We start from the raw sequence: 13,300 nt of genomic DNA on the forward strand, positions 1-13,300 counted from the left end.
CCATTATTGTGACAACACAAAGGTATTTGTACAATGTTTGATCAGTTTGATCAAAAAGATTACTAACACTTTGACACTTAAGAAGTGATATATGTGACCTTAAAACAGGTCAGATGAAGCTAATCACAAAGTGATGAGAGCAGATTAATAGACAGTTATGTCAATAAAGTTTCATCAAAGAAAACATGAACACATGTATAACAATTGATAACTACCAAGTTAAGAACACCTTTCAGAAAAAGGACTGAAAACACATGATCCTATAACAGATCAATGTTGACTAATCACATAGATTAAGAGTATGAGGTCATGGTCAATATGACACAATGTCCAAAAAAGGACAATGTAAGTTTAGGATCAATTTGATCACTAACATTCAGTTCAAAGAATTTCTGATCATACAGAAGAACAAGTCTTTAAATGTCATGGAATTCCCTTCCAATTTGACCAACATGGTCATTTCAGTTTGTCTGGTAGAAGCTCCAGTCTGTAGGTGTCTACCACGGCCTCCAGGGGGCGCTGCTGACTGGACTCTTCTCTTTGGTGAAGCTGGTCTGGACTGTGGAGCTCAGCAGAGGGAAATCAGCCTCTCTCAGGTTCTTATCAGGGAAAGACTGCAGCTTCAGCAGTCTTCTCTGGGACTGTGTCTTCACCTTCTCCTTGGACAGGAAGTGTGCCACCTCTGGGACACCCCTGGAGTAGCCCTGATTGACAACTGCAGTGTCCACATGTTGCTGCTGCTTCATTTGTGTGAGGACGTAAATTGTCATCTCCAGGATGTCTGCTTTCTCCAGCTTGGAGTCAGGTTGCTGTTTGAGGAACTCTGGACCCAGGAGAGACTTGAGCTGCTCAATGCTGCTGTTGATTCGCTCTCTGCGTAACCTCTCCACAAGAGGCTTTCTGATCTGCAGAAAGAGAAGCAAAGTCATGAATAAACTTATTCAGGGTTCTGAAGCTTAGACACTACAAAAGACAAATTATAAAGAATTGACATTTAGTTTTCTTGAGACTTCAATTTACCTTGTGGGTCAGAGTTTGATGTTCCTGAGAATTGGTCATTGCTGCAGTGATTGTAGGTGCCATGGCTGGATCTCTGTGCTGTCGAGGTCTCTGTAGAGAGAATCTGATCTCTGCTGGCTGCTTTCCCCCTACTTATAGTCCCACATCTCCATATGAATGTGTGGGTCTTGGTTTGGTTGGACTTTCTCACAGTCTCAGCCAATCAGAGAGCTTGGTGATACAATGAGGGCTGCAGCATGCTGAATGCTCTTATTGCTGGGGGACAATGGTTAGATCTCAGGGGAACAGATGGAGGACTGGGGGGCGATGGACACAGACTCACAGAGCTCTGTGTGAATGTGGGAAAGTAGTGACCCTGTAGAGAGAGCACATCTACTGCCTGATGCTGGGATCAATGACTTTGACTGAGCACACGCTCATCATCCCATCACACACGTGGAGGAAAGGAATGACATTTATCCTATATGGTGTAAAATACTGAAGGATTTCACCCAACACAACAGTTAATGCAAATTTGCATTCTATATGCAATGGCTCTGTATCTGTTATACAGTGATACAGTGGAAACTCTTGGATTAATTATGGCAATTTAATAATAATCCAGATAGATAGATAGATAGATTTATTGATTCCTTTCAATGCGATATTATTTTTTTGATTCAAGTTATTTAAAAGTATGTTTTAATTCAGTGCTGCAAGGTGTTTCATGAAAACATTCTTGTGTTTGTGGAGTTTGTGGTGTTTTATTCATAAACCAGTGCAGAAAGGTCAGCCTGGTGTCCAGAAGTAGCAGATGTGTCTTCATTCTTGTGGCTGGAAGTTGGTGTGAGCAGAAAGTTGATCTCAGTTTCCCACACCAACTCCCTGAATGGGCTGTGCAGGATCTTCAGTCAGAGTTTGAATGGAGCTTTTGTAAAGATTCAGCCAGCAGGTTTTCACTGAAATGGAGCCTGACGTCACCAACCATCTGGAGGGAAACGATACGATTGGCTGCATGTGAGGCTTCAGGGTGTTATTAGAAATATATTTTTACTAAAGTCCATTATCAAGTATTACAAAGTATTTTTGAATTTTCACAGCTTGTTTTCAGTTTCAGAAAGCATAATCATACATCCAAGTTTTTACATTAATATCACATAGCTTCAGTGTTATACATTATGAGACAGCTGTTTCCTGAAGTGTGCCCACTCCCTTTGGACTGGTGTTGGGTGCTGGTGGGGTCAATGATGCTAATCAAGCTGAACTGAGACTCTGTTCTCTGCAGTTTTCCCACACGGTGCACTGACACAGCTTTCACTCAGCAGCAGACACGTGCCTTGTTAAAAGACATGTCATCTACACGTATTTCAGTTTCAGTACAGTGGTTTTAATGGCAGAAGTTGATCGAGTAATTTTCTGACATATATTCCATGTTACACCTCAGTTTTATGTAAACAGTACAATTATTAAACATTGAGCATGACATGTAACAGCCTGAATATTTACGAAAGGTTATTTTAAATTCAAACATTATTTCTATGTATCTATTTTCGAATTCCCGCACAACTGTTACTGATAATATGTATTTTGTTATCAAAATACTAAACTGATTATTTTGATTTGAAACAGATCAGCAGGATTTTTATTCTGACAGCTCTGGCCTCTTATCACGTGTCTCCTCAGGTCAGAGGTCATTATTTCTTGTCCCATAGGGGCTCTGTGAGGGACTTTTCTCTGGTTTCCCACACTCAGTCCATTCAGTGCTTTGACTGCAAGGACAATGCAAGTGTGTCTCGTTACTCATCACATTAGCTACAGGGTGTTGACATGTTCAGCAGAGAAACAGTTACTATTAACTTTTTACATCCAAACACCTGGAAGTGTTAATTGAATGGAAATCCTGACTCAGCAAAATTCAGTCAATTAAACGTAATAAGAGGCACTGAAATTATTCACAAATGTTTTTTGAGAATTCAGAATACCACACAATATTAATAGTCAGAGAGAACCAATCATGTCTGATCTTTAAATCGATCAGTGCACATGAAAAACTTTGGGTGTTCTATGTAAGATAACTATAAATACAAACAAAATGATGCATTTTTATGCTTGTGTTTGATAATGAATTGTGGTGCACTGATTGAAAAGTGCAGTGAACGAAGTAGTTTAACCTTTGATCATGGCAAACTGTTAATATGGATAATAAATAAGATGAAAACACAAACAATGCAGTTGATCGATAAATGTTTGTTTATTCAAACAGACTCACTGAGCCTCAAAGCAATGAAGCTCCAACTGAAGCAGATGCAGGTGATGATACATCACAACAATAGCTTGGACATTTCTCCAAGACACACTGTACTCAAAGAGAGCAGAGGAACAACTGTCTTTACAAAAGACAACACTTATATTTCAATGGACATAACTCATTGTTTGACAGGTGTCAAGTGAGCATCATTTGCACTTTGTAAGAAAAGCAAAGGGGAACATGTGACCTTAAAACAGATCAGATGAAGCTCATCACATAGTGATGACATCAGGTTCATAGATATTTCAGTCTATAAGTGTCAATAAAAAGACACAGTGACATGAGAATATCTAATAACACCAGGTTAGGAAAACATTTCAGGAATGTGTAAAGAATACATGTTGATCTTACAACAGATCGTAATAAGAGATTGAGACGATAGAATCAAGTCCATTATTGTGACAGTACAAAGGTATTTGTACAATGTTTGATCAGTTTGATCAAAAAGATAACTAACATTTAAGTGACATGTGACCTTAAAACAGGTCAGATGAAGCTAATCACAAAGTGATGAGAGCAGATTAATAGACAGTTATGTCAATAAGGTTTCATCAAAGAAAACATGAACACATGTATAACAATTCATAACTACCAAGTTAAGAACACCTTTCAGAAAAAGGACTGAAAATACATGATCTTATAACAGATCAATGTTGACTAATCACATAGATTAAGAGTATGATGTCATGGTCAATATGACACAATGTCCAAAAAAGGACAATGTAAGTTTAGGATCAATTTGATCACTTACATTCAGTTCAAAGAATTTCTGATCATACAGATGAACAAGTCCTTAAATTTCATGGAATTCCCTTCCAATTTGACCAATATGGTCATTTCAGTTTGTCTGGTAGACGCTCCAGTCTGTAGGTGTCTACCACGGCCTCCAGGGAGCGCTGTTGACTGGACTCTTCTCTTTAGTGAAGCTGGTCTGGACTGTGAAGCTCAGCAGAGAGAATTCAGCCTCTCTCATGTTGTTATCAGGGGAAGACTGCAGCTTGTTGAAGTGCTTCAGCAGTCTTCTCTGGGACTGTGTCTTCACCTCCTCCTTGGACAGGAAGTGTGCCACCTCCTTGACACCCCTGGAGTAGCCCTGATTGACAGCTGCAGTGTCCACATGTTGCCGCTTCATCATTTGTGTGAGGACAAATACTGTCATCTCCAGGATGTCTGCTTTCTCCAGCTTGGAGTCAGGTTGCTGTTTGAGGAACTCTGGACCCAGGAGAGACTTGAGCTGCTCAATGCTGCTGTTGATTCGCTCTCTGCGTAACTTCTCCACCAGAGGCTTTCTGATCTGCAGAAAGAGAAGCAAAGTCATGAATAAACTTATTCAGGGTTCAATAGCTTACACACTACAAAAGACACATTGTAATTAATTAACATTAAGTTTTCTTCAGACTTCAATTTACCTTGTGGGTCAGAGTTTGATGTTCCTGAGAATTGGTCATTGCTGCAGGGATTGTAGGTGCCATGGCTGGATCTCTGTGCTGTCGAGGTCTCTGTAGTGAGAATCTGATCTCTGCTGGCTGCATCCCTCCTACTTATAGTCCCACATCTCCATATGAATGTGTGGGTCTTGGTTTGGTTGGACTTTCTCACAGTCTCAGCCAATCAGAGAGCTTGGTGTACAATGAGGACTGCAGCATGCTGAATGCTCTTATTGCTGGGGGACAATGGTTAGATCTCAGGGGAACAGGTGGAGGACTGGGGGGGGGTGATGGACACAGACTCACAGAGCTCTGTGTGAATGTGGGAAAGTGGTGACCCTGTAGAGAGAGCACATCTACTGCCTGATGCTGGAATCAATGACTTTGACTGAGCACACGCTCATCATCCCCTCACACACGTGGAGGAAAGGAATGACATTTATCCTATATTGTGTAAAATACTGAAGGATTTCACTCAACAAAACAGTTAACGGAAATTTGTTTCCCTAGTTCGGCCATGTATTGATCAGAAATTGACTGATTTGATTGATTTTGTACAAGGCTATTTTAAGCTTTTGATTCAAGTTATTTAAGTATGCATTTTAATTCAGTGCTGCAAGGTGCTTAATGAAAACTTGTTGTGTTTGTGGAGTTTGTGGTGTATTTATTCATAAACCAGTGCAGAAAGGTCAGCCTGGTGTCCAGATGTAGCAGATGTGTCTACATTCTTGTGGCTAGAAGTTGGTGTGAGCAGAAAGTTGATTTCAGTTTCCCACACTAACTCCCTGAATGGGCTGTGCAGGATCTTCAGTCAGAGTTTGAATGGAGCTTTTGTAAAGATTCAGCCAGCAGGTTTTCACTGAAATGGAGCCTGACGTCACCAACCATCTGGAGGGAAACGACACGATTGGCTGCATGTGAGGCTTCAGGGTGTTTTTAGAAGTATTTTTCTACTAAAGTCCAATATCAAGTATTCTAAAGGGTTTTTGAGTTTTCACTGCTTGTTTTCAGTTTTAGAAAGTGTAAACATACATCCAAGCTTTTACATAAATATCACTAAAAGCTTCAGTGTTATACATGAGGGATGAGACAGCTGTTTCCTGAAGTGTGCCAACTCCCTTTGGACTGTAGTTGGGTGCTGGTGGGGTCAATGATGCTAATCAAGCTGAACTGAGACTCTGTTCTCTGCAGTTTTCCCACACGGTGCACTGACACAGCTTTCACTCAGCAGCAGACACGTGCCTTGTTAAAAGACATGTCATCTACACATATTAGTTTCAGTACAGTGGTTTTAATGGCAGAAGTTAATCGACTCATTTTCTGACACATATAAAATGTTACACCTCAGTTACATGTAGACAATACATTATATTTCACTGAGCATGACATGTAACAGCCTGAATATTTACGAAAGGTTATTTTTAAATTCAAACATTATTTCTATGTACCTAGTTTAAAATTCCCGTAAAACTGTTACTGATAATATGTATTTTGTAATCAAAATACTAAACTGATTATTTTGATTTGAAACAGATAAGCAGTATTTTCATTCTTACAGCTCCGTCCTCTTATCACATGTGTCTCCTCAGGTCAGAGGTCATTATTTCTTGTCCCATAGGGGGCTCTGTGAGGGACTTTTCTCTGGTTTCCCACACTCAGTCCATTCACTGCTTTTACTGCAGGGACAATGCAAGTGTGTCTCATTACTCATCACATTAGCTACAGGGTGTTGACATGTTCAGCAGGGAAACAGTTCACTTTAAACATTTTAGATCCATACACCTAGAAGTGTTAATTGAATGGAAGACCTGACTCAGCAAAATTTAGTCAATTAAACGTAATAAGAGGCACTGAAATTATTCACAAATGTTTTGGAGAATTCAGAACACCACACAATATTAATAGTCAGAGAGAACCAATCATGTCTGATCATCAAATCGATCAGTGTACATGAAAACCTTTGGGTGTTCCATGTAAGATAACTATAAATACAAACGAAATGATGCATTATTATGCATGTGTTTTCATAATGAATTGTGGTGCACTGAATGAAAAGTTAAGTGAACAAAGTAGTGTAACCTTTTATCATGGCAAACTGTTAATATGGATATTAAATAAGATGAAAACACAAACAATGCAGTTGATTGATGAATGTTTGTTTATTCAAACAGACTCACTGAGCCTGAAAGCAATGAAGCTCCAACTGAAGCAGATGCAGGTGATGATACATCACAACAATAGCTTGGACATTTCTCCAAGACACACTGTACTCAAAGAGAGCAGAGGAACAACTGTCTTTACAAAAGACAACACTTATATTTCAATGGACATAACTCATTGTTTGACAGATGTCAAAGTGAGCATCATTTGCACTTTATAAGAAAAGCAAAGGAGAACAATGTGACCTTAAAACAGATCAGATGAAGCTCATCACATAGTGATGACATCAGGTTCATAGATATTTCAGTCAATAAGTGTCAATAAAAGGACACAGTGACATGATAATATCTAATAACACCGGGTTTAGAAAACATTTCAGGAATGTGTAAAGAATACATGTGGATCTTACAACAGATCAGTGTTAAGAGATTGAGACGATAGAATCAAGTCCATTATTGTGACAGTACAAAGGTTTTTGTACAATGTTTGATCAGTTTGATCAAAAAGATTACTAACACTTAAGAAGTGACATATGTGACCTTAAAACAGGTCAGATGAAGCTAATCACAAAGTGATGAGAGCAGATTAATAGACAGTTATGTCAACAAGGTTTCATCAAAGAAAACATGAACACATGTATAACAATTCATAACTACCAAGTTAAGAACACCTTTCTGAAAAAGGACTGGAAATACATGATCTTATAACAGATCAATGTTGACTAATCACATAGATTAAGAGTATGAGGTCATGGACAATATGACACAATGTCCAAAAAAGGACAATGTAAGTTTAGGATCAATTTGATCACTAACATTCAGTTCAACAGATTTCTGATCATACAGAAGAACAAGTCCTTAAATTTCATGGAATTCCCTTCCAATTTGACCAATATGGTCATTTCAGTTTGTCTGGTAGAAGCTCCAGTCTGTAGGTGTCTACCATGGCCTCCAGATGGCGATGCTGACTGGACTCTTCTCCTTAGTATAGCTGGTCTGGACTGTGGAGCTCAGCAGAGAGAAATCAGCCTCTCTCAGGTTCTTATCAGGGGAAGACTGCAGCTTGTTGAAGTGCTTCAGCAATCTTCTCTGGGACTGTGTCTTCACCTCCTCCTTTGACAGGAAGTGTGCCACCTCTTGGACACCCCTGGAGTAGCCCTGATTGACAGCTGCAGTGTCAACATGTTGCCGCTTCTTCATTTGTGTGAGGACGTAAACTGTCATCTCCAGGATGTCTGCTTTCTCCAGCTTGGAGTCAGGCTGCTGTTTGAGGAACTCTGGACCCAGGAGAGACTTGAGCTGCTCAATGCTGCTGTTGATTCGCTCTCTGCGTAACTTCTCCACCAGAGGCTTTCTGATCTGCAGAAAGAGAAGCAAAGTCATGAATAAACATATAAAAGGTTCAATAGCTTACACATTACAAAAGAAAAATTGTATTTAATTAACATTTACTTTTCTTGAGACTTCAATTTACCTTGTGGGTCAGAGTCTGATGTTTCTGAGAATTGGTCATTGCTGCAGTGATTGTAGGTGCCATGGCTGGATCTCTGTGCTGTCGAGGTCTCTGTAGAGAGAATCTGATCTCTGCTGGCTGCATCCCTCCTACTTATAGTCCCACATCTCCATATGAATGTGTGGGTCTTGGTTTGGTTGGACTTTCTCACAGTCTCAGCCAATCAGAGAGCTTGGTGATACAATGAGGGCTGCTGCATGCTGAATGCCCTAGCTCTCAGGGGAACAGGTGGAGGACTGGGGGGGGGGGGGTGATGGACACAGACTCACAGAGCTCTGTGTGAATGTGGGAAAGTGGTGACCCTGTAGAGAGAGCACATCTACTGCCTGATGCTGGGATCAATGACTTTGACTGAGCACACGCTCATCATCCCATCACACACGTGGAGGAAAGGAATGACATTTATCCTATATGGTGTAAAATACTGAAGGATTTCCCTCAACAAAACAGTTAACGGAAATTTGTTTCCATAGTACGGCCATGTATTGATCAGAAATTGACTGATTTGATTGATTTTGTTCAAGGCAATTTTAAGCTTTTGATTCAAGTTATTAAAGTCTACATTTTAATTCAGTGCTGCAAGGTGCTTAATGAAAACTTGTTGTGTTTGTGGAGTTTGTGGTGTATTTATTCATATACCAGTGCAGAAAGGTCAGCCTGGTGTCCATATGAAGCAGATGTGTCTTTATTCTTGTGGCTGGAAGTTGGTGTGAGCAGAAAGTTGATCTCAATTTCCCACACTTAACTCCCTGAATGGGCTGTGCAGGATCTTCAGTCAAGAGTTTAAATTGGAGCTTTTGTTAAGATTCAGTCAGCAGGTTGTCACTGAAATGGAACCTGACGTCACCAACCATCTGGAGGGAAACGACACGATTGGCTGCATGTGAGGCTTCAGGGTGTTTTTAGAAGTATTTTTCTACTAAAGTCCAATATCAAGTATTCTAAAGTGGTTTTGAATTTTCACTGCTTGTTTTTCAGTTTTAGAAAGTGTAAACATACATCCAAGCTTTGACTTAAATATCACCAAAAGCTTCAGTGTTATACATGAGGGGTGAGACAGCTGTTTCCTGAAGTGTGCCAACTCCCTTTGGACTGTAGTTGGGTGCTGGTGGGGTCAATGATGCTAATCAAGCTGAACTGAGACTCTGTTCTCTGCAGTTTTCCCACACGGTGCACTGACACAGCTTTCACTCAGCAGCAGACACGTGCCTTGTTAAAAGACATGTCATCTACACGTATTTCAGTTTCAGTACAGTGGTTTTAATGGCAGAAGTCAATCGAGTAATTTTCTGACATATATTACATGTTACACCTCAGTTTCATGTTAACAGTACAATTATTAAACATTGAGCATGACATGTAACAGCCTGAATATTTACGAAAGGTTATTTTTAAATTCAAACATTATTTCTATGTACCTATTTTCAAATTCCCGCACAACTGTTACTGATAATATGTATTTTGTTATCAAAATACTAAACTGATTATTTTGATTTTAAACAGATCAGCAGGATTTTTATTCTGACAGCTCCGGCCTCTTATCACGTGTCTCCTCAGGTCAGAGGTCATTGTTTCTTGTCCCATAGGGGTTCTGTGAGTGACTTTTCTCTGGTTTCCCACACTCAGTCCATTCACTGCTTTTACTGCAAGGACAATGCAAGTGTGTCTCGTTACTCATCACATTAGCTGCAGGGTGTTGACATGTTCAGCAGAGAAACAGTTAACTATTAACTTTTTACATCCAAACACCTGGAAGTGATAATTGAATTGAAAACCTGACTCAGCAAAATTCAGTCAATTAAACGTAATAAGAGGCACTGAAATTATTCACAAAAGTTTTTGGAGAATTCAGAATACCACACAATATTAATAGTCAGAGAGAACCAATCATGTCTGATCTTTAAATCGATCAGTGCACATGAAAAACTTTGATTGTTCCATGTTAGATAACTTTAAATACAAACAAAATGATGCATTTTTATGCTTGTGTTTGATAATGAATTGTGGTGCACTGAATGAAAAGTTCAGTGAGCCAAGTAGTGTAACCTTTGATCATGGCAAACTGTTAATATGGATAATAAATAAGATGAAACACAAACAATGCAGTTGATCGATAAATGTTTGTTTATTCAAACAGACTCACTGAGCCTCAAAGCAATGAAGCTCCAACTGAAGCAGATGCAGGTGATGATACATCACAACAATAGCTTGGACATTTCTCCAAGACACACTGTACTCAAAGAGAGCAGAGGAACAACTGTCTTTACAAAAGACAACACTTATATTTCAATGGACATAACTCATTGTTTGACAGGTGTCAAGTGAGCATCATTTGCACTTTGTAAGAAAAGCAAAGGAGAACAATGTGACCTTAAAACAGATCAGATGAAGCTCATCACATAGTGATGACATCAGGTTCATAGATATTTCAGTCTATAAGTGTCAATAGAAAGACACAGTGACATGATAATATCTAATAACACCAGGTTAAGACAACATTTCAGGAATGTGTAAAGAATACATGTTGATCTTACAACAGATCAGTGTTAAGAGATTGAGACGACAGAATCAAGTCCATTATTGTTTCTGTAAAAAGGTATTTGTACAATGTTTGATCAGTTTGATCAAAAAGATTACTAACACTTAAGAAGTGATATATGTGACCTTAAAACAGGTCAGATGAAGCTAATCACAAAGTGATGAGAGCAGATTAATAGACAGTTATGTCAATAAGGTTTCATCAAAGAAAACATGAACACATGTATAACAATTTATAACCACCAAGTTAAGAACACCTTTCAGAAAAAGGACTGAAAATACATGATCCTATAACAGATCAATGTTGACTAATCACATAGATTAAGAGTATGAGGTCATGGTCAATATGACACAATGTCCAAAAAAGGACAATGTAAGTTTAGGATCAATTTGATCACTAACATTCAGTTCAACAGATTTCTGATCATACAGAAAACAAGTCCTTAAATTTCATGGAATTCCCTTCCAATTTGACCAATATGGTCATTTCAGTTTGTCTGGTAGAAGCTCCAGTCTGTAGGTGTCTACCAGGGCCTCCATAGGGCGCTGCTGACTGGACTCTTCTCTTTAGTGAAGCTGGTCTGGACTGTGGAGCTCAGCAGAGAGAAATCAGCCTCTCTCAGGTTGTTATCAGGGGAAGACTGCAGCTTGTTGAATTGCTGCAGCAGTCTTCTCTGGGACTGTGTCTTCACCTCCTCCTTGGACAGGAAGTGTGCCATCTCTTGGACAACCCTGGAGTAGCCCTGATTGACAGCTGCAGTGTCCACATGTTGCAGCTTCTTCATTTGTGTGAGGACGTAAACTGTCATCTCCAGGATGTCTGCTTTCTCCAGCTTGGAGTCAGGCTGCTCTTTAAGTAACTCTGGACCCAGGAGAGACTTGAGCTGCTCAATGCTGCTGTTGATTCGCTCTCTGCGTAACTTCTCCACAAGAGGCTTTCTGATCTGCAGAAAGAGAAGCAAAGTCATGAATAAACTTATTCAGGGTTCAAAAGCTTAGACACTACAAAAGACAAATTGTAATGAATTGATTTTTTGTTTTCTTGAGACTTCAATTTACCTTGTGGGTCAGAGTCTGATGCTCCTGAGAATTGGTCATTGCTGCAGTGATTGTAGGTGCCATGGCTGGATCTCTGTGCTGTCGAGGTCTCTGTAGAGAGAATCTGATCTCTGCTGGCTGCATCCCTCCTACTTATAGTCCCACATCTCCATATGAATGTGTGGGTCTTGGTTTGGTTGGACTTTCTCACAGTCTCAGCCAATCAGAGAGCTTGGTGATACAATGAGGGCTGCAGCATGCTGAATGCCCTAGCTCTCAGGGGAACAGGTGGAGGACTGGGGGGGCGATGGACACAGACTCACAGAGCTCTGTGTGAATGTGGGAAAGTAGTGACCCTGTAGAGAGAGCACATCTACTGCCTGATGCTGGGATCAATGACTTTGACTGAGCACACGCTCATCATCCCATCACACACGTGGAGGAAAGGAATGACATTTATCCTATATGGTGTACTGAAGGATTTCACTCAACACAGCAGTTAATGCAAATTTGTTTCCTATTTGAAGTGGCTCTGTATGTGTTATAGATAAACTCTTGGATTAAGTACGGCCATGTATTGATCAGTAATTGACTGATTTGATTGATTTTGCTCAATGCAATTTTAAGCATTTGATTCAAGTTATTTAAAAGTACATTTTAATTCAGTGCTGCAAGGTGCTTCATGAAAAAGTTCTTGTGGAGTTGGGGTTGTTTTTATTCATAAACCAGTGCAGAAAGGTCAGCCTGGTGTCCAGATGTAGCAGATGTGTCTACATTCTTGTGGCTGGAAGCAGAAAGTTTCCCACACTAACTCTTGAATGGGTCGGCAGGATCTGCAGTCAGAGTTTGAATGGAGCTTTTGTAAAGATTCAGCCAGCAGGTCATCACTGAAATGGAGCCTGACGTCACCAACCATCTGGAGGGAAACGACACGATTGGCTGCATGTGAGGCTTCAGGGTGTTTTTAGAAGTATTTTTCTACTGAAGTCCATACTCGAGTATTACAAAATATTTTTGAATTTTCACTGCTTGTTTTTAGTTTTAGAAAGCATAATCATACATCCAAGCTTTGACTTAAATATCACTCAAAGCTTCAGTGTTATACATGAGGGGTGAGACAGCTGTTTCCTGAAGTGTGCCAACTCCCTTTGGACTGTAGTTGGGTGCTGGTGGGGTCAACGATGCTAATCAAGCTGAACTGAGACTCTGTTCTCTGCAGTTTTCCCACACGGTGCACTGACACAGCTTTCACTCAGCAGCAGACACGTGCCTTGTTAAAAGACATTTCAGCCCCACATTAGAAATTCCCAACTGGCAA

General features: G+C 40.0%; 4 protein-coding genes across 4 annotated transcripts; all 4 read right to left on the reverse strand.

Moving 5' to 3' along the window:
• Positions 1–497: 497 nt before the first annotated feature.
• Positions 498–1,134, reverse strand: LOC142996391 (transcription factor HES-5-like). Its single transcript, XM_076147370.1, has 2 exons — positions 1,021–1,134; positions 498–905 (listed from the first exon to the last, which is right to left on the reverse strand). Exons 1-2 carry the CDS (start codon positions 1,081–1,083, stop codon positions 498–500), a joined length of 471 nt encoding a protein of 156 aa, XP_076003485.1. The 5' UTR covers positions 1,084–1,134.
• Positions 1,135–4,181: 3,047 nt separating this feature from the next.
• Positions 4,182–4,839, reverse strand: LOC142996371 (transcription factor HES-5-like). Its single transcript, XM_076147349.1, has 2 exons — positions 4,717–4,839; positions 4,182–4,601 (listed from the first exon to the last, which is right to left on the reverse strand). The coding sequence occupies exons 1-2, from the start codon at positions 4,837–4,839 to the stop codon at positions 4,182–4,184; spliced, it is 543 nt and encodes a 180-aa protein (XP_076003464.1).
• A 2,787-nt stretch (positions 4,840–7,626) lies between these two features.
• LOC142996363 (transcription factor HES-5-like) lies at positions 7,627–8,490 on the reverse strand. Its single transcript, XM_076147341.1, has 2 exons — positions 8,368–8,490; positions 7,627–8,252 (listed from the first exon to the last, which is right to left on the reverse strand). The coding sequence occupies exons 1-2, from the start codon at positions 8,488–8,490 to the stop codon at positions 7,833–7,835; spliced, it is 543 nt and encodes a 180-aa protein (XP_076003456.1). The 3' UTR covers positions 7,627–7,832.
• A 2,978-nt stretch (positions 8,491–11,468) lies between these two features.
• LOC142996369 (transcription factor HES-5-like) lies at positions 11,469–12,126 on the reverse strand. The gene is made up of 2 exons (XM_076147347.1): positions 12,004–12,126; positions 11,469–11,888 (listed from the first exon to the last, which is right to left on the reverse strand). Exons 1-2 carry the CDS (start codon positions 12,124–12,126, stop codon positions 11,469–11,471), a joined length of 543 nt encoding a protein of 180 aa, XP_076003462.1.
• Between the last annotated feature and the right edge of the window lie 1,174 nt (positions 12,127–13,300).

The sequence above is a fragment of the Genypterus blacodes genome, unplaced genomic scaffold, assembly GCF_046128005.1.
Source record: "Genypterus blacodes isolate CSIRO-AG114 ecotype Tasmania unplaced genomic scaffold, CSIRO-AGI_Gbla_v1 ptg000037l_1, whole genome shotgun sequence".
NCBI lineage: Eukaryota > Metazoa > Chordata > Actinopteri > Ophidiiformes > Ophidiidae > Genypterus > Genypterus blacodes.

What these genes read in the sequence shown, in the direction of transcription:
- LOC142996371 (XM_076147349.1), bottom strand. Translation starts at nt 4,839, where the DNA reads ATGCAGCCAGCAGAGATCAGATTCTCACTACAGAGACCTCGACAGCAC. An exon ending in ATCAAACTCTGACCCACAAG is followed by an intron (nt 4,602 to 4,716) that starts GTAAATTGAAGT and finishes CTCTTTCTGCAG; the next exon opens with ATCAGAAAGCCTCTGGTGGA.
- LOC142996369 (XM_076147347.1), bottom strand. Translation starts at nt 12,126, where the DNA reads ATGCAGCCAGCAGAGATCAGATTCTCTCTACAGAGACCTCGACAGCAC. An exon ending in ATCAGACTCTGACCCACAAG is followed by an intron (nt 11,889 to 12,003) that starts GTAAATTGAAGT and finishes CTCTTTCTGCAG; the next exon opens with ATCAGAAAGCCTCTTGTGGA.
- LOC142996391 (XM_076147370.1), bottom strand. Translation starts at nt 1,083, where the DNA reads ATGGCACCTACAATCACTGCAGCAATGACCAATTCTCAGGAACATCAA. An exon ending in ATCAAACTCTGACCCACAAG is followed by an intron (nt 906 to 1,020) that starts GTAAATTGAAGT and finishes CTCTTTCTGCAG; the next exon opens with ATCAGAAAGCCTCTTGTGGA.
- LOC142996363 (XM_076147341.1), bottom strand. Translation starts at nt 8,490, where the DNA reads ATGCAGCCAGCAGAGATCAGATTCTCTCTACAGAGACCTCGACAGCAC. An exon ending in ATCAGACTCTGACCCACAAG is followed by an intron (nt 8,253 to 8,367) that starts GTAAATTGAAGT and finishes CTCTTTCTGCAG; the next exon opens with ATCAGAAAGCCTCTGGTGGA.